At 42.8% G+C, this 24,788-nt stretch overlaps 1 protein-coding gene across 2 annotated transcripts in view; it reads left to right on the top strand.

The window, feature by feature from the left end:
• The window catches only part of PPP3R1 (protein phosphatase 3 regulatory subunit B, alpha), a 162,436-nt gene that overhangs the window by 90,882 nt on the left and 46,766 nt on the right, over positions 1–24,788 (top strand). For both annotated transcript variants that reach the window (XM_077485942.1, XM_077485943.1), the window contains one exon: positions 15,179–15,218. In XM_077485942.1, coding sequence (XP_077342068.1) covers positions 15,179–15,218 — 40 coding nt within the window. The remainder of the gene's footprint in view (positions 1–15,178; positions 15,219–24,788) is intronic.

Below are 24,788 nucleotides of genomic sequence, written 5' to 3' on the forward strand. Positions count from 1 at the left end.
TGTAGGCTTTCCTGTAGGTAAAAGTTAAAAAATTGAGCATACAACCACTTTAAAGTCACGCTTCCCTAGTGATATGACTGAAAAATGCATTGAAAACGCAGCATGGTTGCATTTTTGGTGGTGCTTTTTATTTTTTATTTTTCATGTCCATGCTTCACAGGTGCATGCTGGGAGTTCAGGCAACCAGAAAATATATATGCATGCATTTTTATTTTTTTCTGTGGAGTGTGAAAGGAGCCTAATATGTACTTGCACGTAGCTATGGTGGCATAGTATGGGTCAGAGTGAAGTGGCTTGGTGTTCCATTGAAAAATGTGGTAAAAATGCATTTTGCTGTGGCCTCCGGACTCTTGAGTTCAGTCATGCACTTGTAAAACTTGGACATCAAAAAAATGCATCAAAAACGCACTGCAGGAGTTTTTGAAGTGCTTTTGGTGTGTTTGTTTTATAAAAATCAATGGGAGATTTGTTTTTGGTGCACTTTTAGAAATGGACCACCACATACACCCCCACAGTGCACCGATATGAAGCATTCCATAGGATTTAAAGGGATCCCCTTTTCATTTGTTTTGTTTCAGTTTTTTATTTTTGTGTTTTTGTTTTTTTTAAACTATTAATAAAGCAGTTTTAGGTGAAATATCTTTCAGCATCACAGGGGGCTTAAACTATTCATTCTGATCTGCCATGTTTTTAATGCATGTATGGATGTTAAGGGCATTTATATTAATGCAATTTCTTTTGTGTCGGTTACATACCACCTTTTGACTATGTACATTTCTTCTAGGAAAATAAGGGCTATTTTATAGAAGAGAAGAAAATGAGCTTTTGCTTATAGTAACAAATCTAATTTTTTTTTTTCTTCTCCTAATATAAAATCCGGGTGGTGACTGTGGGCGGGTGCTGCACTTTTTTTGTTAGTTTTATTTTATAATCTATTGCTGTTATATCTCCCATACCCAACAATTCCCCAGATAAAAATGGCCTTTCTTTCTAGAATTGGGTTTCTTTTTAAAGTTACTGCATCTTTAAACCCGAGACATTACAGCATGCCTGGAGAATCTCCCCTGAGCCTGAAACACGTGTTCAGAGATGTCGGCCTGAACAGGATACTTGAGAATGGTGTGGGGGATCCCTGAGATGTAATATGCTGGAAAGTCTGAGCCGCCACCTCTCCTATACAGTATACATGTCTCTTGTGTGAGGCTACAGCCCATTTCATAACATGGATCACTTTAACATGTGCTTATTTTATATAATGTTTTGGAGTGCGTGTTTTACAGCTCAAAATTCCATTCAAAATGCTGCCTGCAGGACGGTTCTCTTGTGCTAAAACAAAGGTGCTTTCATTGCTGAGTGATGTCAGTCAAGTGGAATACAAAATACAAAACTGCGCCGCCTTCATTTTGTGTTTGAACGTGTGCAGATATCCCTTTGCTGGCTTCCCACTGGCAGATGTGCGCTTTGACAGAATGCACCATTTGGTGTTTGCCATTCTTCAAATAATGACTAAACACCATATGGAGAATATTTTATACATCTTCTGATCTTCTAGTAGTGGTAAACACGTGTGTACATATAAAAGTTTGTTTAAAGTATAACTAAATGCAAAACTTGGATAGAGGGGCGATTGGATTAGGACCCCGATGTAAACAGAAGCCGGTTATCGGCACTCCTTTCATGTTGACAGCATGAGGGGGCAAGAAAGCAGATAACTGGGAAAAGTGTAAAAGGGACACGTCCTTATTATTAGTACAGTCTCAGCCGTACCCACCAGTGGTGCCAATCGGTGCAGCGTATCAGTGCCACCTATAAAATTTGGGTCTTTTAATTTAGCAAAAATACAAAACCCAGTGGTGATTAAATGCCACCAAAAGAAGGCTCTATTTGTGTGAAAAAAATTTGAGTACAGTGTAGCATGACTGTGCAATTGTCATTCAAAGTGTAAAAGTGGATGGTAGTGGTTAGGACTATTAGGACTTAGACTTTTACAGACCTAGTTGTTGTTAATGCATCCGGTGCATTAAAGTGAAAAAACTTCTGACACTGACCAACATCCCCCCCCCATTTTTACTCACCTGAGCCTGTAGCTGCGTTCTACCTCTCTGCCCATTTTCACGGCTCTTAATTGAATAGATTGATAGCAGCGCAGCCATTGGCTCCTGCTGCTGTCAATCGAATCTAATGACGTGGAGGGGGGGGGGGCAGGGCAGGGCTGAGTCCTGCATCCTGTGTGAATGCACACAGAGGTAGGACTCAGGAGCACGACCGCACTTAGGAGAGCCTTCTCCAACCTGGGCACTCGTTGTGGGGAGTAGCTACCAGCTTCGCCGAGAGACCCCAGAAAAGGTAGATCGGGCCATTTTATGCAAAACTAACTGCACAGTGGAGGTATGACATGTTTGTTTAAAAAAAAAAAGTGTTTGTAACCCTTTAACTACTTTCAGACCAGACCACTTTTTGCGATTTGGCACTGCGTCGCTTTAACAATTGCGTGGTTGTGCAACGTGTCTCCCAAACAAAATTGATGTCTTTTTTTCCCCCCCCACAAATAGACCTTTCTTTTGGTGGTATTTGAATCACCCCTGCGGTTTTTATTTTTTGCGCTATAAAGTAGAGCGACCAATTTTGAAAAAACGCATTATTTTTTTACTTTTTGTTATAATAAATATCCCCCAATAATATATAAAAAACAGTTTTTTCCCTCAGTTTAGGCAGATACGTATTCTACATATTTTTGGTAAAAAAAAAAAATCGCAATAAGCGAATGGTTTGCGCAAAAGTTATAGCGTTTACAAAATAGGGGATATTTTTATTCATTTTTTTTTTTTTTTTTTTTTTTTTTTGTGACTGCGACATTATGGTGGACACATCGGACATTTTTGGGACCATTGTCATTTATACAGCAATCAGTGCTATACAAATGCAGTGATTCCTGTGTAAATGACACTGGCAGTGAAGGGGTTAACCAGGGGGTGGCAGTGTAGGGGTTAAGTGTTCCTAGGAGCAGAGATCAGTGTCACTTGTTACTAGGCAGAACAGGGAGATGCTGTTTACAACGGCATCTCCCTGTTCAGCCTTCCCGTGAGATGATCGCGGGTATCCCCATGTGTGCCGGTCGGGAAGTGGTTAAGATGGTAACCAACCATGCTTCTCATATGAAAGGCAGTTGTTTTTGCTTTCACAAATGACTCTCTAAAGGAGTGAGTCATGAGGGAAAGCAAAAACAACTGACCAGAAAGTTTCCTCTTGGCCAATTGGCTGCATCTGCAGTGGCTTTGCTAGGTCTGCTGGAGACATGGATGCCCTATATTGTCTGCTGCCTGTAATCATCTGGAAAGGTGGAATTTTGTCTATTGTCTTGTCAACCATTCTTGTAGTTAAGTAGGTAATCTTAAATGAAACGGGTGCTTTAGCTGTATATTAAAGTGAAATTTGAGCTGTAGTGCTTTTATCTCTCTTTAAAGCACTATGTCAGGTAGCTGTCTCCTGCTCCATTCTTCTGTTATTAACCTGATCACTTCTGACAAGTTCTCCATCAACTGAGATAAAAGCAGCCTGAGTTTTGTGTTGGAAGGATTCTATAAATTAGAGTGCTGAACTATTCAACAATCGGCTCTGAAAGTTTCTACCTATGAGGAGAGGGGGTGTTGTCTTTCCTCCAATCAGCTGTCTTGGCTGTATGCCCAGACTTCTCTGCAATGCTGAACAGGAAGAGAAAATCTCCTAATACAATCTGAACTTTCTAAACAGTATATAAAGATGAAGATGGCAGAAATACATAAAAGGCCCCATGTACACAGGATGCTGCTAAACGTACGTTCAGAGGCATTTTTCAACTGCCCCTGAACTCATTCAGTGTTATCCTATGTGACCATGTACACAGTCTTGTTTTATTGCCGTCTTTAGGCAGTTGTGTTTAACAGCATTTCTTTGAAAGCAAAAAAAATGGGTTCAGATGCTAAACACGGTAAGCCGTGTTTTGTTTATAGGCATTTTTGCCCATTTAAAAAAAAAAAAAAGCTTCTAAATGCGGCATAAAACTTATGTAGGGAGGTTTGTTTCATCTCTGTGTATCATCTGAGGCTGTTCACTTCACTGGGCATATGTGAGGGTTTACATCCACTTTTAAGTTTCGATAAAACACAGGGGTGATAGACGTACCTGTGCCCATAAGGATTCTTCAATCAACCATTAAGCAGGCCATAGGCACACTAATGATTTTTTTTTAATTAGTGTGCCGGCTGTGACAAGCCATTTGTGTTGCAATCAAAAGTGCCTGATCCAACATGCTGGAATTATTTTTTATTTATTTTTTATGGACAAATCAAATGATGGCACAATCATATGTGCCATTTTTGTTTTTCGATCGACGGAACATTCTGTTTTTGACTTGTTTATGTCTGGCCTTGGGGCCCATTACACATGCATGCTCTGTAGAGAGAATTTGCTGAATTGGCTGACAGTACACTTCAACGGTGTATGCCTACCTATACTATAATTTTGGAATATCCTTGTACCACAATGTATAGCATGTGCATGGTGTTGCTCTGTAGCAGAAGTGCTTTAACATATATTGCATGCGTCTATCAGCACAAAATGCATATACCCTAGTGGTTTTATTGGGCTTTTAACAAAGGACGTGTTTTTTTTTTTTTTTTTTTTTTTTTAGTTTTTGTTTTTTTCCTTGCAATCTTCCCAGCATTCACTAGAACTCCATCTGCCCCATCCTTTTAGATTGTACGCTCTTCTGAGCAGGGCCCTCTTAATCCTCTTGTATTGTCTCCCTTTTTATATTGTAAAGCACTGTGTAAATTGTTGGTGCTATATAAATCCTGTATACTAATAACTCCATCTCTTCATCACTAGCTGAGCAGTGATCAACGATCAAGTTTCATGAGAGAGATATAGATTTTATATATATATATATATATATATATATTTTTTTTTTTTATTATACAGCCAGATCAGCCAAAGAAACCACATAAGTTGTTGAAGCAGGGTATAAACGGACTGATATTTATCCAGGAACCGGACGACTAATGGTCTGTGTATAGTACTGCTGTCTGTTCAACAGAAGCCGGTCTAAAAGTCAATCTGGAAAACCAGCTTTCGATTGCTGTTTTATACAGTGAGCACTAGATTCTACTTTATTTTATTGAGATGAAGTGAACCATGAAATAAAGAATCCATTCTCGGATCTTGATGGAGGGAATATCTTGCATACGGCATCACTAATGAGGCTATTATCAAGTGCTTATTTTATAGATGGTCGTCCTATGTTCTAGAGGGAGCATATATTTATGAACTGCACAAAGTTGCGGTTATGCTAAGTAAAGGGGGTTGTGTTTGGCGCACAGTTTGTGAAGGAGGACATCAACACATGGTGGATTCACAATTTGTGATGCGTTCGCTGTGGGCTGTAATATTTTTGGACACTAAATTGCTTACATATTTTATTGCATAATTTTACCTTTATTTTAATATTTGATGCACAAATGCTAGAGATGTGATTAATACATGTTTGTTTTTGCACAGGATTTGTTTATATATTTTGCTTTGTTTAGTGCTGCATAATTTTAAGTGGTTCATATGTTTTTTTTTTTTTTTAAATTGACCTTTTAATTAAAATCAAAACATGACTTTTTTTTTTATTTTTTATCTTTAGCATATTAGCAGGTATTTCAACTAAGGTGTTTGTGTGTTGTGTGTTTTTTTTTTTTTTTTTTTTTTTTTTTTTCTTCTTCTTCGGTATGCATCTATAGATATATTTATGGATGAATCTGGCAGCTTGTCCTATGCTCAGATCAGTTGCTAGTCCTGTAGGGACAGTTTTTCCTGTATTTTGAAGATTTGGCAGCTCTATATATCAAATGGATGGGTGGAGGTATCCTTCAGGAGGGGGACATTAACGACCAATAAACATTCTTGTTGCAAAACTCTAGTTCTGTCCACTTTCTGTGGTTAAATGTTGGTAATGCAGTCATCTCAAGGTCAAAGCTCCCCCTGGTTCCATGATTTACAGGCATTGTAAACTAAGCAGCTTACATGTGAATCCTGATGCCTTATTTGCATTTGATGTACTCTTGGCTATTTAGTTACTGGGTACTTCAATGCAAAACATTGCTGTAAAAACACATTTGTGTCACTAAAGGCAAAACTTTTTTTTTCATTTTGGATGGAGTAAGGGGTTATAACACCTGAAAGTTTTTTTTTTGCCAACTATATCCCATTATGGAGATTTCCCTTGACTTTCTGTCCCATAGTCAAACCAGGAAACAAGAGGAAATCTCTTCAATGTTAGGGAATCCTCGGGGGGGGGGGGGGGGGGGGGTTGTCATCAAAACTAGTGTCCCCATTGGAAGATTTACACTTTACACTTGTGATTCCAATCCAAAGTTTGGAATTTTCTCTTACTTTCACTTATGATAAAAGTAAACAGGACAAATGGAGAGAGGGTGAATCTCCCCAACACTAACTTCCACAGTCCACTTTTGAGATCTGTGAGTTATCAAACTAGTAAATTCCCCCTTTGTCCCTGGTGCCCAACCTACAGCCCTTTGATACTACTTGTATGGCCCATTGACCCCACTAGTCATTATTGGGAGCAATACTATTGATTTGTAAAGCAGTAATAATTATTTTTATTTTTTTTAACTAACCTACGGTATATACTATGTTCTGCAGCATTTCTCCAGGCTCGTATCACTAGCTGACTCACATCCTAGCATGTTCTGCAATCTGACAGTCCTCTTTAGCATTATATATACTGAACATTACGTGAATCCCTTTTTAGTTATGTCATGGGCTACACCTTCTAAGCAGACAGCCACGGTCTTAAAAACTTATTTTTTATTCACTATTTAAAATGTGCTGGCTTACATGAGTAAAGTCCAGCGAGGGATATGCCACTCCATGAACACTTTACAAACTACAGTTTACTGAGGGTGGATTATAGCTATTGCTATATGTCAAACACTGGGTCTTCGCGTCTCAGATCCTGAAAGTGGTTGTAAACCCTTACAAACCACTTTGACATACAGGTAAGCCTAGATTAAGGCTTACCTGTAGGTCCAAGAAATATCTCCTAAACCTATACGGTTTAGGAGATATTTGCCTGAAGACAGGCAGCCGTAGACAGCGACGCGCAGGCGCACTGAGCGCGGCATTTCCAACAATGGAGCTGCCGCGCGTGTCGGCTCCCGTGCGCATGCGCGGGAGTGACGCCATCGCGGCTCCGCCGAATAACAGTGGCGGAGCTGCGAGACCTCACCGAAAAGATGGATGCGCCGGGCTACAGGCGACAGCGGTGACATCGCTGGCTCCTATGTCAGGTAAGTGACACATAATGGGTTACTATGCGATGCATAGTAGTCCATTATGCTTTGCCTTTGCAGGGAATGAAAGAGGAAGTAAACCCATTAGGGTTTACTTCCTCTTTAAAGAGGAAGTAAACCCTTCCAAACAACTTGGACCTATAGGTAAGCCTAGATTAAGGCTTACCTGTAGGTCCAAGCAATATCTCCTAAACCTATATGGTTTAGGAGATATTTGCCCGAAAATGGGCACCGCTGTCTACGGCGCATGCGCCGTAGACAGCGGCGCGCATGCGCACTAAATGCGGCAAATCCAAGAATGGATTTGCCAAATTTGTCGACTCCCGTGCGCATGCGCGGGAGTGACGTCATCGCGGCTTCGCCGTATGACAGCGGCGGAGCTGCGAGGCGCGACTCCCGTGCGCATGCGCGGGAGTGACGTCATCGCGGTTGCGCCGCTGTGATTCGTCGGAGCTGCGAGACGCCACAAGCAACATGGATGCGGCGGACTACAGGGGACAGCGGCGACTTCGCTGGCTCCTGTGTCAGGTAAGTGACGCATAATGAGCTACTATGCGATGCATAGTAGTCCATTATGCTTTACCTTTGCAGGGAAAAAAAGAGGAAGTAAACCCATCAGGGTTTACTTCCTCTTTAAGGTGGCGTATTCAAAATTCGTATTAACCCTTATCTTTTAGTTTTTTGAATTTAATAAGTGTTGCTGGTTTATCTGTTTTTATATTTGCTCCGTATTGTTGGTCTTTTTCTATTCTAATATAGGATTATTTTCTTTCTTGTTGAGTATATGTTTTTTTTTTTTTTTTTTTTTTTTATAATTGAAACTTTTAAATAAAGATTTATACTAAAAGATATATTTTTCCACTTCCTGTAATAGGATAGTAATGTTTGTTTAGAGAGAACACACAGCGGAGTTGTCACCCTGTGATGACAAAGTTTTAAGTTGTACATTTTAAAGTGCAGACCCTGTAAATACATGAATGTGTTGTCTGTATAATCTGGGCACAGACATTTCTAGAGAAGATTCTGACATGGCCAAACCATGACACTTTTTGAAAGGGAGATGAAGGTATTGTGTGACGGGCGCTGTGCTCAGCTGGCAGGCACTGGGCCATTCAAGAACTGTGTAAGGTACAGTTGTCCTGTAAGTTTTAATGTCACTCTTGCTGGGCAGTTGGCCTATTATAGAAAAAAAGAAAAATGGATCTATTGGCAGGAGCAACACATCCTCCCAAACTACACTGGTCAAAAGTCCTTTTCTTACACAGTTTATGAGCAAGCTATTGGAAATCAACGTTGTTTTGCTGGGAAGGAAGACTATGTACACATGTGGAGCAACACACAGAGGTGTGAGGGTAACGTGAAGATCTGCAGACCAACAGGATTGGCTTGTTGAGATTGTCAGATAGGAAGTTAGAAGCACACTAGATTTCTGACAGATCAGCAGTTAGTGTTTGGTTCTTGCTGTGTATTTAAAGGGTTTAAAACATAAAAAACTGTGCTTGTATTGCAGCGGTGTTCTGAATGTGTGTGTCCCGGTCAGAAAATGGCTCAGAGGAGGCTCCATGTAGGTGTAGGCGTCTGTCCTCAGAACTTGCTGTGTATGTGCAATCCCTTGGCCTTTTGCAGATATGAAAAGTGATATGCTGGGGGAATCCTTTCACACAAGAGGATCGATCTTGTCAGCTGGGTAGAGGCAGTGTCTGCTCAGACACACATCTGTTAAGTCAGTTAAACGGAAGTTAAAAAACAGTATGCTGTGTTGTAGGTGTAGGACCTCCTGAACCAAATGGAATCATGTTTTGAATGTTTTTCCAGCCGAAGTCCGGCACATATATTCTTTATAAACTGTGACAATAAATTAATACTTTCATTTTTTTTTTTTTTTTTTATAGGACTGCATGCATGTGCAGCCTTCTGGCATTAAAGAGGAAGTAAACCCCTTCAAACCACTTTGACCTACAGGTAAGCCTAGATTAAGGCTTACCTGTAGGTCCAAGCAATATCTCCTAAACCTATATGGTTTAGGAGATATTTGGCCGAAAATGGGCACCGCTGTCTACGGCGCATGCGCCGTAGACAGCGGCGCGCAGGCGCACTAAATGCGGCAAATCCAAGAATGGATTTGCCTAATTTGTCGACTCCCGTGCGCATGCGCGGGAGTGACGTCATTGCGGCTTCGCCGAATGGCAGAGGCGGAGCTGCGAGACGCGACTCCCGTGCGCATGCGCGGGAGTGACGTCATCGCGGCTTCGCCGCTGTCATTGGTCGGAGCTGCGAGACGCCACCAGCAAGATGGATGCGGCGGACTACAGGGATCAGCGGCGACTTCGCTGGCTCCTGTGTCAGGTAAGTGACACATAATGAGCTACTATGCGATGCATAGTAGTCCATTATGCTTTACCTTTGCAGGGAAAAAAAGAGGAAGTAAACTCATCAGGGTTTACTTCCTCTTTAAGCAGAATTATAATCTTCCTACCGTGGCATTATTTGTGTACATTTTAATTTGCATTGAATCGTGTTACATTGGGAATACAGCACAGCTTTACACTATATTATTGAATTTTAGATGACTGTTTTAAAGTGTCTGTCTGTGTTCTGGTTAGCGATATTACCCTCACTTCAGAATGGCCAAGTTCATTTAACCACTTTTCTAGCACAGACGTTTAAGTTTTGCACACATGTTAAAAATTCAGGTTTTAGTTAAAATTGGGTAACCACCAAACTTATTTTTTATTTACTGAAAGTGGAGACCCTGGAGAATAAATTGGCGATGGTCTGAATTCTTTTTAATCGCACAATATTGGCACTTGCACATTAAAGTTATAGGCTATACAAATACAATAAATTACTCAGTGTTTTGTAAGAAATATAAAAGATGAGGTTGCGATGAGTAAATCAATAACCAGCGTGTCAAGCTTTAAAATTGTGTACACCTCTGACACGAGGACAGACTTTGCTACTCAAAGGTGCTTTATATAGTAGGTTATCTATTTAGCGTTCAGTGTGAATGCTGGCCCTTGAATTGTAGTGCTCGATCTTCTGCTGCAATTTGTAATGTATAACAGTCATAGGGTATGAAAGTGATTGGCGTGGCTGTCTGATATGTCTATAAAGCGTGGGGTTCACATTTCTTATCCATACCAGATCCTCATCCAGTATTTGGCCCTGATATGGATATAAAGGAGAACCCGTGGGCAAAGAGTTTATGGTTTCCCTTTTTAATACTCTTACTAGACTCTAATCTGTGCATGTAACCTAGGGGGCCAGGTATCAAGCGTGCAGCCCCTTCTCCTGAACCACACCGGGCCACATGCCCTCAACATGGGGAGGGTTGATTATGCCCCCTGTCTCATTCAAGTGAATAGGGTCGTGCCGCAACTGTGAGGCAAAAAAGGCATTCTGGAGGCTGCAGTGTTGCCGTATACGAGACGTACAGTTAAGCTTCTCTTGGGTGCTTTATGTGCTTTACTAGCTTGCAATTTTTTTCTTTCCTCGTACTATATTCTACAATGAGAGCCTCCTTGCTGCTCATATTTTATTTTTATTTTTTGCTTGTGACTTGACGCAAAAAGGAAATTTCGTCTGTTATCTGTGCCATCAAATCCACACCGAAGCATGGCTTGATGGGGCTAAACACATTTTACTGGAACTGTGTGCTTTGGTTTTTGTTCAGAGATGCTTACACTTTTATCCAAACCAGCCTGCCAAGTACAGGGAAAGCTACTAGCATTGAATAGGTGTTTGCCTGGCTTTCACCAAAGCTGATCATAACATGATATCTGTTGTAATCTGTCAAATCACCTAAAGATCCTTTCTATAGGAGACATGTCATTTACACAGATCATGTTTATTTTCATCGGTCTGTCCTTCTACTGCCTTTGTGATAACAATCATGCTGTCCATTTTCTTTTTTTTCCTTCCTAGTAGCTTTGCTAAAAGCCCTGATTTCTGTGAGACGTAATCTATTGTATTTAGGTGCTTTTAAAGTGAAGTGTTTTCGTTTTGGATATAGTGGGAAGGTTTTTATAAATTCCATCAGTAAAAGGTAAAGTGCCAGGGATACCCTAAACCCAATACCCCCCCCCCCCCCCCCCGAAAAAAAACTTTACATTTTAACACTACATCACTTCTCTTAGTCATTAGATTAGTCCCAGTACCCACAGGTGACCCCCATATATCTCATCTACACAGGCATATGAGGTACTGATAGTGGAGGCATCCTGGGTCAGATGAGGACAGCCAAAGGCTGTATAGGGAGCTTTACTTGTCTGGCTTTCATTCCACGGAAACTGCCCTTCTAAAATTTACTGACCACTTACTGCTAAAAAAAAAAACTATGACCACTACTCAGTACACTTTAAGCTGGCTATAGGCAGGTACTTCCCGACCCTCCCTCCATGTATCAAACGATTGACTTCAGTAAAGCCGGAACAGCTGCACACTGATTGAAATTCGGCCAGTCTATGCTGAACCAGCCGCATTTAGATCAGTTTATGGCCAACTTTACTAAAACTATTCTCCCTGACCTCTGACTGGGTTCACATCTAAGCCACATGCGGCTCACAGCAGGAGTCCAGTGCATCTCCATTTGAGGTGCGATTTCAGCCCAAATTTGGGTGCTGAATTCAGTCCTGAAACGGACCAAAAGACGCACAGGGCTCCTGCGCAATTTGCATCGGAGCCACTCCAGAAATGCGTGACCTGGCTCCATAGAGAGCCGAGCTCAATCTCCTGCTATGCAAAGAAACCCACATCCAATTCATAGGTGTGAACCCAGCCTAAGGCGTTGCTGTTTCTTGGTTTTCTCCAATTTAACAGCTTGCGGACCAGCCGCCGCATGTATATACGAATACTATATACTAAGTATGAACTTCGTTCGTTCGTTTCAAAAATGTCAAGTGTCCAATTTTTTTGTCTGCCGCAATATCGCAGTCCTGATAAAAATGGCAGATCACCGCCATTACTAGTTTAAAAAAAAAATGCCATAAATCTATTCCCTATTTTGTAGATGCTATAACTTTTGCGCAAACCAATCAATATACGCTTATTGCAATTTTTGTTTTTTAACAAAAATATGTAGAAGAATATATATCCCCCTAAACTGAGGAAAAAAGTTTTTATTTTTTTGGGTACAGGATCGCACAATTGTCAGTTAAAGCGACGCAGTGCTGTATCGCAAAAAAATGGCTTGGTCATTGAGCAGCCAAATCTTCCAGGGGCTGAAGTGGTATAAGTACAGCTTTTAAAAATGCACATTTTTTTTTTTTTTAAGGTTAAAAGTGCATTTTACATTTTTTATTTTAAGGAGCCTGGAAAATACAGGACTCCTGCAGACTGTGTAAGCTATGTGCCTGTAAACCATACCTTGTACAGACAGGCAGTTTCACAATGAGAAGAATCAACTACAGAGTGCTCAACAGCTGTAAAGGATGTCAGTACTTGTAGTTCATTCCAGGGCTGAAACAACTAACCGATTAGTCGACAATCCATTATTAAATTGATTTCCATTTTCATAATCGATTGCCATACATACAGCTCAGTACACCGTCCCATACATGTCAGTAAGTGCCTGAGAACTTGTGAATGTGTAAGGAGCAATGCCTCATGGGACATGTAGTCCTGGGCAGGAAGTGAGTATTCTAAAGGCAGAAGTTTTCTTATCTTGCTATTGGGGCACTCTATACTGTACTTACAGTGGAAGTAAACCCATGGATTTAAACAGTTAAAAAAAAAAAGGCAGGATGCCGGGAATGCTAACTGCACATTGGCTGTGCTCTCAGCCAAACTATCAAACCATCCAATGGCTGGTGTCATAACGAATCACATGTGCAGCACCATAGCAGTTGAAGATTAAACGGAGGCAAAGATGGCAGCTTCCTTGGCTGAAAACGATGGGGGAGTTTACTTCCACTTTAACGCAATGGCAAAAGGTGTAGAAACAGATCAAAATCAAAACAAACGTAGAATTTGACTAATGATTCAAAAATTGAACGTTCTTAAAAATTACTTTTTTTTTTTTTGTTAGACGTTTTTTTTGTAATGTCCAGCATATAATATATTCTGTTAAAAAATCTGCAAAACAGTCCTTTTTTTTTTTTTTTTTAAGTCTGATATTTACCAGTTTTAACCTCCTAATAGTATATACAGTATATCTCTTTGAGGTGTTCTCAGTGGATTGGATCTCTAACCATATAGTTGGTTATTTATATTTACCACTGCATAGAGATATTTTAAGAATAACTTGCCTTCTTTTTTAAACTTTACATCTTAACTAAATTATACACCACACCTTTTAAGGTTATTAACTGATCGAAACAATAATCGGCCAACTAATCTATTATGAAAATCGTTGCACCCCCTAGTTCATTCACAGAACTATGACTGAATAACATGGCCATGTTGACAGAGCCCCCACACGGCACTCACTTTCTGGAAAAAAAAGACAGCGGGTGTGGGTAACCTGTCCCCGTACTGCCGTCACACACACGGCACTTGGTTCCCCGAGCGGGAACATGTTAGGCCTCATGCACACGAGACGCAGTTAAACGCGTGTTCAGATGCAGTTGGACACTTTTTTCAACTGCCCCTGAACTCATTCAATGTTATCCTATGTGTCCATGCACACAGTCTCGTTTTTTGCCGTTTTTATGCAGTTGCGTTTAACCTCATTTTTCCAGAAGCAAAAAAATGGGTTCAGACGCAAAAATGTCCACGTTTCAGACGCTAAACGCGGCAAAACCCTGATCTGAGTGACATTTTGTGACCCGACTTTGGGGGCCAATATCTTGGGGCCACTTATTGCCAGGAACCCCAAATTCGGTATGCAGGCACGGTGGAACTAGCACTACAACATATCCAAATTTGAGGTTCCGATCACCAAGTGATCCCGAGATAAGGGGGCCCCAAATTCGGGTCGCAAAATGTCATGCACTTTTCTGCATCAGAGAATGACATTTTGTAACCCGACTTGTGGGGGTAGGTACGCAGCTGCACATACATGTTTGTGAAATATTCAACGGATGGGTCCAATATCGACGAGCTCTGACTCTGGACCTCTCACGAAATTTGTGACGACATTGCTGTCTCATCAAGAGCAACATCAGGAGCATTTCCTGACATATATTCAATATGGGATCCATTTCAAAATATATACCACAGAAAGAGAGGCAAATGCAAGTGTACAACTGCTCTCTATACTGCTGCTGCTCACTCTGATCAAAATAGCAGAAATAGTTAAAAAAAAAACATGCTTTGAGAGCTTGGGGAGGGTCTACATGATGTTATCTTTATAAACGCAAACGCGGCTAAACGCGGCATGCAAACGTGGCAAAACGCGTGTTTCAGCTTTTTTTGAGCAGAGTTTTCACCTGCGTGTCTCGTGTGCATGAGGCCTTACATGTGAGCTTATGCTCTGAAGATTGATCCATGGTGGAAGGGCATACTCGATTGGCATGGAGGTGGTGGTAATGGTGTGCCAGCATTTGAGTTCTGTGACATAAGGTATATTTGTGATTGGAACAAAACTTTTTTTTCTATTCTATAAAATTGTCTGGGATTGTGATGAATAAACAAATCCCAGTTATGTCAGAGAACTTCTGTGCCCGCTCTACGAATGTAGGTTTTGTTTATACACTAAACACCTGTGTTCCTTGGAGGCTTTGTGATTCATTCCAACCACTGGGCATCTCCATTATTGGCTGTTGGCCTGCTGTGGCCAAACTAAATACAAGTTTGGCAAGCAAGCCTTCCAAGCAGACTTATTGTATGTGTGCTCAGCTGAAGAGCCTGCTTTAACTTGGCTTTGGCCACAATTCTTAACAGTTTTCTCTTTCTTCTGTTTACAGGGAAATGAGGCAAGCTACCCGTTGGAAATGTGCTCACATTGTAAGTCATTTTGTTTCAAATGTCTATAAAGTAATGATTGGATCTGTGATTGGTTATGATACAAAAGCACATGAATGCAAAAATGAATAGTGGTATAGAGGTGTGTGTTTGTGATGTGATGGCCACCCTGGGACTGCAGGCCTTAAAATGGTTGTATAGTCAAATTTGTAACTTTTACCTTCAGGTAATCCTATAATAAGGCTTACCTGTAGGTAAAAAAAAATCTCCTAAACCTGTATGGTTTAGGAGATATTCCCCTCGCAATGAGCCGCTGACTGCAGCGCAGCGCATGCACACAGGGGATTCTCGGCTGATAGCCTGGCAGACGCCGGACCTTGCCGGAAAAATCTCCAGCATGCATGCACTCACAGCGACGGAGCCACGATACCCGTAAGACGCGCCAAGGGAACATGTCAGCTCCCTATGTGTGGATTGGGTGAGATGCCGGCGCCTTGCCCTAAGGTAAGTTTTTCATAATCTGCTAGTATGCAGTGCATACTAGCTCATTATGCCTTTTTTTTTCCTTACAGGGGTATAAAAAGAGTGTCAACGGGTTTACTACCGCTTTAAACAGAGTTGCTACCAGAAATAAGACTGATCTGTCCATCAAAACCTATGATGTTTTTTTTTTTTTTTTTTTTTTTTATCTGGGTACTTGATGATGAAGCTTTTTTTTTTGACTAGACTTCTCATATGGATAACAGGAGTTCAGTTTAGCATGTAAGTCAGTTTTACTGATTTTTGAGACATTTCCCCTCATTTCCTATCTCAGTAACTGTTAGGAAGTGAGGGAAATTTCTAAGTGGCGCATTGACAGCAATAAAAAAAAAAAAAAAAAAGTTGTCTAGTCTTCCCTACTCTAAAATTAAGCGTTTTTGCCTCCAATTGGATGACAGAATCCTTGTGGGGGTTCCCATGATTATCTTAAAGCAGTTGTAATCCCCACTTGATCATTTTACCTTTTTTATAGGCTTACTTGTAGGTAAAAATTTATATCTCCTAAACCTGCACCGTTTAGGAGATATTCACCCTGCATGCAGCCAGTGACATCCGCTTGAAGGGCAGTCTCATTGAAAGCAATGGAAAACTGATGGCTCTCGCAGATGATCATGGTCACTCGTATGCAATCGCTCATGCAGTGATCACATGCGACAGACTGACTTGCGCATAATCTCGAAGGCAGGGTGCATTCACACATTTTATCACTGTAATATACAGTGAGTATTTACGTGGCAAAAATTAGTTTCAGGGGTTTTTGTTTTTTGCCTTGCTCTTAGGCCATTATATTGAATGGGCTGTCTGAAAACAACACATCGCTATGCATAAGTGTGAATGGGCCCTCAAAATGAATAAAGAAAACACTGATTTACTTCAAGGCTGAGAGAAACTGCTACCGCATCTAAACCCTGATGGGTTTACTTCCTTCATTCCCTGCAAAGGCAAAGCATAATGGACTACTATGCATCACATAGTAGCCCATTATGTGTCACTTACCTGACACAGGAGTCAGCGATGTCACCGCAGTCCCCTGTAGTCCGGCGCATCCATCTTTTCGGTGGGGTCTCGCAGCTCCGCCGCTGTCATTCGGCGGAGCCGTGATGACGTCACTCCCGCGCATGCGCACGGGAGCCGGAACGCGCGGCAGCTCCGTTGTTGGAAATGCCGCGCTCAGTGCGCCTGCGCGCCGCTGTCTACGGCGCATGCGCCGTAGACAGCGGTGCTTGTCTTCGGGCAAATATCTCCTAAACCGTATAGGTTTAGGAGATATTTCTTGGACCTACAGGTAAGCCTTAATCTAGGCTTACCTGTAGGTCAAAGTGGTTTGTAAGGGTTTACAACCACTTTAAAGTGGTTCCAGGGACAGTGTAATATTCCTGCCAAAAGCATCTTGCAGGTAGATTCACCCCAATCTGTCCATCCTATTTACAAATCAAAATTAAAGTAAAATAATCTCAAATTTTCGGTTGATATCACTACAGTAGTAGAGGGGTAATCTTCCAATGCGGACACTGGGATTTCTTCACCTTTTGAAGAGATTTTCTCTCACTTCCTGTTTTTGCGTGCGCTGTCCAAAATGGGAAGAAAAATCATTTTGCATTTTTAGTTACACTTTAATGTCCTAATGCCTTCTTCCTCATTTAGTTGGCTGAAATATAGTCAACGTTGTAATGAGTAGGTGCTCTCTGGCTGTCTAATTGCCTGATATTATTAAGGTGTTACTAAACCCAGGACTCTGCATTCACTATATCTGGACTCCCACAGTACACAACATGGAAATATGGGAAATCACGGGACAAAGAGCACCATAGTAATCACTATATGGGTATATAGGCACCTTCAGGTGATGGTCACTGGTATACCCACTAGAGGAAGTTCACTCCCTATATAACCCTTCCTCCTACCACGAGTACCTCAGTTTTTTTCGACAGTGTCTAAGGTGTTGGTCACGAGTGAAGATGTGCTCTGAGGAGCTCCAGGAGGGATCCATACTGGACTTAAATCTCCACAGAACAGGTCCATCCAAAGTGCCATTGAGGCCAAGGTGGATGGTACCCGGGCCTTGTATCCGAAAGCACAAGGTTTTGCCTGTAACGCCTCTTTTCAGGGCTGGACCCCAGGGCCCAGAGCTTTGGTCATGCTATACTACCTAAAAGTTCTTTTCTGGCGGGGTGCTATTACAGGTCCAAGGGAGTGGAACCCTGATAAAAAGGGACCTGGTCCCTGAAGGTTTGCTAAACGCAGCCTGTCGTAACTGTTGGATCTGTCTGTTAATTCAGCAGAATCCCGCGGTGGGGGTAAAGTAAGGAAGATGCGCAGGAACTATAGAAGTACACCTAAGGTTTTCTTCTTTAAGGAAAAATGTTGTCATGCCTTAATTCTCCACTAGAGGGAGTATGTGTACATACCTTAATTTGTTGTCTTCACTTCAGCTCAGTATCAGTCAGTCTGTGTGTGGCCGCAGCAGCTTGCACAGGGGGATTCCTCTCAAGGTAAGATCTGCCATGCCTTTCTCCCCCCTGAAGGGACCAGGAGGGTTGTGGAATCAGCAGTTGTTGTTGTACCTGGCAGACCCAAGGTCGCTCCACATGTGGCGTTTTCTCTTTCTGCTTGTCTGGACTCTGCCTCCCCCTCTTGTGTTGGGTCTGCAGACCCGAAGGGTGTGCGTGGGAATGTTTTTCAAACAAAAGGAGGGGGCAGGGCCTAGGTGCGGCACCTTTTGTAGGACACAGCGTCCACGAGAACGCATGGTGCAGCCTTGAGTTTCACATGGAGCAGTCTCTCCTCGGCTGAAGCGGTGAGAAGCAAGCCTGGCTGCACTCGGGACACAGGAGTGGTGGGGCACGTAATGGCTGCAAAGGGCATTCCTAATATGGAAAGGACATTTTTCCCAGCACTAGCTTGAACTTGTATTGTCAGACTATGTTCAGCAAATAGTGCATTTAAATGGTGCCTCTGTTTTTGTGCTTAGGACTATGCGTACCAAAAAAGACACCACAATAACCAAAAAGGTACCAAAAATTCCAGGTGTTAGAAACCCCGGTCATGTTTCCACACTGTCATTGTCGCCTGAAATACCAGATATGGCAAACCAGGGTGAGTCATTAGAACAAATTGGTGGTGCAGCTGCTTCTCTCATCTCAGCCCCTGTATACGTGACTGAAGATGCCTTTTCCTCCGCCCTGCAGGGCCTAGAAGGAAGATTAGCGGTGTTAATTGCATCCTCCATTCAAATGGATAGAAAGCATGTTGGATCCCCCTCCCCCACCTTAGACCCTTTGTAAAGGGAACAATGAGTACAGGAGGAGGTGTTACCCTCAGGCGATCAGGAAGAAAGACAAACCGATGACTCCTCTACAGAGGAAACTATGATAGATGAGCCCTTTTCTTCCTCGCAATCTGAGAAATTGTGAAACAATCTTACGGAGATGGTTCGTTCTACTTTCATGCTACCCCTAACGGAGTCTGCTAAAAGTTTGGTTTCTTCCTTGGGTTCCTTAAAACATTCACAGCCTGTTTGCCTGATTACTAGAAAAGCTTATTTATGCTAAATGGGATCACCTGGATAAGCATTTTCTCCCTCCAAAGAGATTCTCGGTTTTCTCCCATGGAGGAGAAATTCACCAAAAATGGAATGTACCAGCAGTTGATGCTACGATTTCCAGTGTGAATAAAAGTCTAACTTGTCCAGTAGACCATGCACAAATGCTTAAGGATCCAACAGATAAAAGGTTTGGATGCCTGTTAAAGTCCAATGGGCATCTGTCAATTCCTAAAGGACCAATTTAGACAGGCCCTTAAAGAGTTTCCTGCACAACAAGCCCGGGACCAAAAACATTGTTTTTCCATAGACGCCATTAAAGATTCTATTCACCAGGCGTCCCACCTTGCACTTGTGCTAGTACACATGCGTAGAATCCTGTGGTTAAAAAATTGGTCAGCCGAAGCACCATGCAAAAAGCTCCTGACTGGTTTCCTTTTCACGGGGATCGGCTATTTGGGGATGTTTTGGACAAATACATCCAAATGATTTCCAGTGGGAAAATTACTCTTGCCAGTCAAAAGAAAGTATAAATGCCCCTCATTTAAGAGGGTTCTTTCTCCTGCGCCATGGGCTTCCGCCTCTAGGCAGTGGAGACGCCTGCCGCCGTCAAACTCTAGAGCAAAATCCTCAGGGTCAGGCCCAGGCTCAAAAGAAGTCCTGGGGCCGAAAACCTGCAAAACAGAATTCTAAAGCCTCATTATGAAGAGCCCCCCCCCCCCCCCCCCGCCACAGTGGGGGGAATACTTCTGCAGTTTTCAGAAGTCTGGCAAGAGGAAATTCAGGACACGTGGGTCATCTCCACCCTAACTCTAGGGTACAAACTGGAATTTTGGGGCATTCCACCATCTCATCCGATGCCTCCGGCTGCTGGGGGGGAACTGAAACGAAGCCGTAATCGGCTTCGTTCCAGTATCCTAATAGTAAACACGGAAGCGACGTCATGACGTCACTTCCTGTTTACTCGGCTGCCCATGGCGCCGGTTTTAAAAAAGATATATAGTACCGTATATACTCGAGTATAGGCCGACCCGAATATAAGCCGAGGCCCCCAATTTACCCCCAAAAAAACTGGCAAACTTATTGACTCGTGTATAAGCCGAGGGTGAGACATGCCTGTCCATCCCTGTGTGTGTGTCCGTCCATCCCTGTGTGTCCGTCCATCCCTGTGTGTCCGTCCATCCCTGTGTGTCCGTCCATCCATCCCTGTGTGTGTGTGTGTCCATCCATCCATCCATCCCTGTGTGTGTGTGTCTCCATCCATCCATCCATCCATCCCTGTGTGTGTGTGTCTCCATCCATCCATCCATCCATCCCTGTGTGTGTGTGTCTCCATCCATCCACCCATCCCTGTGTGTGTCTCCATCCATCCACCCATCCCTGTGTGTGTGTGTATGTGTGTATATGTGTATATGTGTATGTGTGTATGTGTGTATGTGTGTGTGTGTGTATGTGTGTGTGTGTGTGTGTGTCCAGCCTACCTTTGTCCCGAGCCTCCGTCCCGTGCCTTGCCTCCTTGCCTCCGTTCCGTCCCGTGCCGTGCCGTGCCTTGCCGTCGTGTCGTGCCTTGCCTTGCCTCCGTCCCGTCCCGTGCCGTGCCGTGCCGTGCCTTGCCTTGCCTTGCCTTGCCTCCGTCCCGTGCCCTCTTCGGCGGCCATTGTAAAATTCAAAAGCCGCGCCTCCTCCTTCGCCTGTGATAGGCGGAACACTGAATTTCCCAGCAGCCTGTGTTCCGCCTATCACTGCCTTCGTATCATCCTCGTCCGTAGTACGAGGATGATACGATGTCCGTGATAGGCGGAACACAGGCTGCTGGGAAATTCAGTGTTCCGCCTATCACAGGCGAAGGGGGAGCCGGAGGCGCGGCTTTTGAATAGAATGGCCGCTGTCTGTCTGCTCGACACGCTGATCGAGCGGGCAGACAGCGATGACTCGAGTATAAGCCGAGCGGGGCACTTTCAGCCTCAAAAAAGAGGCTGAAAATCTCGGCTTATACTCGAGTATATACGGTATTTAGAATCGCCGTTTTCGGCGATCTGAATACATTGAAGTGTAAAGGAGCCCCGATCCCTCCATAAAAAGTACCTGTCACCACCTATTACTGTCACAAGGGATGTTTACATTCCTTGTGGCAGCAATAAGTGATCAAATTTTTTTATTTTTTTTAAACAATTTAGTCATTTAAAAAAAAAAAAATACATTTTTAAAGCGCCCGCCGTCCCCGCAAGCTCGCAAAGCAAAGAAAACGCATACGGAAGTCACGCCCGCATATGTAAACGGTGTTCAAATCAGACGTGAGGTATTGCCGCGATCGTCAAAGCGAGAGCAATAATTCTAGCACTAGACCCCCTCTGTAACGCTAACCTGGTAACCGTAAAAAAAAAAATTAAAGCGTCGCCTATTGAGATTTTTAGGTACCGTACTTTGTCGTCAATCCACGAGTGCGTGCAATTATAAAGTGTGACATGTTTGGTATCTATTTACTCGGCGTAACATTATCTTTCACATTATGCAAAAAAATTGGGCTAATTTTACTGTTTCGTTTTTCTTTAATTCATGAAAGTGTCCCTTTTCCCAAAAAGTTGTGTTTAAAACACCGCTGCGCAAATACCGTGTGACATAGAATATTGCAACAATCGCTGTTTTATTCTCTAGAGTCTGTGCTAAAAATATGTGTGTGTGTGTGTGTGTGTGTGTGTGTGTGTATGTTTGGGGGTTCCAAGTAATTTTCTAGCAAAAAATATGGGTTTTAACTTGTAAACACCAAATCCAAAAATAGGCTTAGTCATGAAAGGGTTAAAACCGCAAAAAAGGCTGGAGTAATTGGGTCTGATCATAGACATAGCCCAGAGAAAGGTGTTCTTGCCTCAGGCAAAGATCAATTCCATAAAAGAGCTGTTGTGGATGGTCAGGTCAAAAGGAGGTCCCTTCAGTCACCTTTTTGTATTAGGTTAGGAAAGGTGATGGCTTAATTTGAAGCGGTTCCCTATGCCCAGTTCCGTTCGAGACTGTTGCAAAACAGTATCCTGTCTGCTTGAAATAAAACAATTCAAGTTTTAGACTTGCCAATGCAGCTGTCCCCAAGGGTGTCCCAAAGCCTTAGTTGGTGGTTACTAACCAAGAATCTGCTGAAAGGAAAATCCTTCAAACCAGTTATCTGGAAGGTGGTAACTACAGATGCCAGCCTTTCAGGCTGGGGAGCAGTGTTACAAACTCTTGACCACAGGGACAGTGGTCAAGAACCCGAAAGAGCCTTGCCCTTCAGCATCCTAGAGATTCGGACAGTGCGTCTGTCTTTGAAGGCCTGGGCTTTCAGGTTACGGGATTTGTTCTATCAGGATCCAATCCGACAATGCCACAGCTGTGGCCTATATCAATCACCAAGGGGGCACCGAGAGTTTCTCAGCCCAGAGAGGTGAATCTTCCTTTCTTCTTCTTTTTTTTTTTTTTTTTTTTTTTTCCTTAACAGGGCTAGATATGTTTTCTAGATTGTGGGTGTCTATAGATGCAGGGATTTTAGTTTTAGCATGAACTTCCACTTTAAAAGTCAGCCGCTACAAATACTGTAGCTTCCGACTTTTAATATAAGGGCACTTACCTGTCCAGGGAGCCCACAATGTCTGCACCCCAGCTGATTTTCAGATCAGTTGTCGGGTGCTGCCACCGCTGCCATCTCCACTAAGGGAAACCGGCAGTGAAGCCTTTTGATTTTACGGCCAGTTCCCTACTGCACATGCGCAAAGCCTGCTGCGCTTGCTAATTGGCTCGGCGGCGGTGCTGTCACTCGGAAGTGGGACCTGACAAATGGGTGCCCATTCCCTCCTCCCCCTGAAAGGTGTCAAATATGACACCAGAGGGGAGGAAGCAGATAAGCAGAGTTTCCACACTTGGATGGAACGTCGCTTTTAATGCTTACCAATAATGCTGCCCTATGAAATTCCAAACAATTGTGCATGGTATTTAACCGCTTGCCGACCTCCTTCTGTACTTGTACGTCGAGTGGCATGCCTGGGCAAAGTAACGTACCTGTACATTACTTTGAATTTCCCACCGGCAGCGTGCGCCTGCCACAAGCTCTGTGACCGTACCCGCGGATTCAATGTCTGCCTGGTGTCCGCGATCGTGTCACGGAGCTGAAGAATGGGGAGATGCCGATGTAAACACTGCATCTCCGCGTTCTGCCTAGTGACAGGACACTGATAGTCTGCTCCCTGTCACCGGGAGCAGCGATCAGTGTCGTGTCACTGCTAGCCCATCCCCCCACAGTTAGAATCACTCCCCAGGACACACTTAAACCATCCCCTGCCCCTTAGTGGAAATGTGTCAAAATTGTCTGTATGGCATAATGTTGCAGTCGCGATAAAAATCTCTGATCGCCACCATTACTAGTGGGGGAAAAAAAAAAAAATGCCATAAAACTATCCACTGTTTAGTAGAGGCTATAACGTTTGTGCAAACCAATCAGTAAATGCTTATTGTGATGTTTTTCCCAAAATTTGTTGAATACTAAGTGGTTAAAACAATGCAAGCAAGTCCAAATGAAATTTGAATAAATGTGACATCCATAGTTCACAAAAAATCTGTCACACATCAGTGTTTATATATGGAATTCCAACCTAATACAAAACCCCAACTGTGCATAAACCTAAAATAATTCCAGTCTAAAAAGAAAAAGTTCCCACTGCAAAAAGTCCAAAAAAAGGATATTGAAATCTTCTGTGTGATGCCAGTCACCCAGGAACCCACAAGCTTACACAGCTCACTTCACTGATAGACTTCTGTTGCCACAATGTAGGGGCCTATTTCTTTGTGGTCAGATCCTTGGCTGCAGATGGATACTTTAGTGGATTTAATGATCAGTATGACACCAATAGAGCTTTCTGAAGAAACTGCCTCTTGTTCTTACTGTCAGTGTAACTGCTTGGCTGTATCGGAGGTATGTCATCAGATCACTATCATTGAGAAATGTGTACACTAAAGCGCTATGTTTAGTTTATTGGTTCAGATGAAGGGTTGATTAAGGACTAGTTTAGGCTGGCTTCAAACCATTACGAGGCGATCACACGCATGCATGCAGTCCCATTCATTCTAAATGGCACTCCAATGTATCTTCCAAATGCACCAGAGTTGCAGCTAACTGCAACACACTGCCACGATCCATGCACCTGATCCCCCAGAGGGATTCAATTAAGAATTAAAATATGCAGTGAGACTTTTCTTGTTAGGTAAATTATATGTGAACCCTTGGTGGGTACAGTACTTCGGTGTGCTAAAATCATTTCAGTACGATCTGTTAATGTAAAACAAACTTTCCATATACCTGCTTTTACACCGCATCCTGATGTTACTTTGGAAAGTGCAACTGCAGATGTCTGTCAACGTTACCAGTTTCTGAACTCATGGATGGTGTTGACAGAACAGGGCAGGAAGATGGGAAAGAAGGAAGGAGCCTGTCAGATTCCAAGGGATTTCTGGCTTCTTTTGAAGCCACAGGAAAAAAAAAAGCGGAGATGGGATAGAATTTTATTTTT

The sequence above is a fragment of the Lithobates pipiens genome, unplaced genomic scaffold (assembly GCF_037356315.1).
Source record: "Lithobates pipiens isolate NorthernLeopardFrog02 unplaced genomic scaffold, aLitPip1_a1.2 Scaffold_18, whole genome shotgun sequence".
In the NCBI taxonomy this organism is placed as follows: domain Eukaryota; kingdom Metazoa; phylum Chordata; class Amphibia; order Anura; family Ranidae; genus Lithobates; species Lithobates pipiens.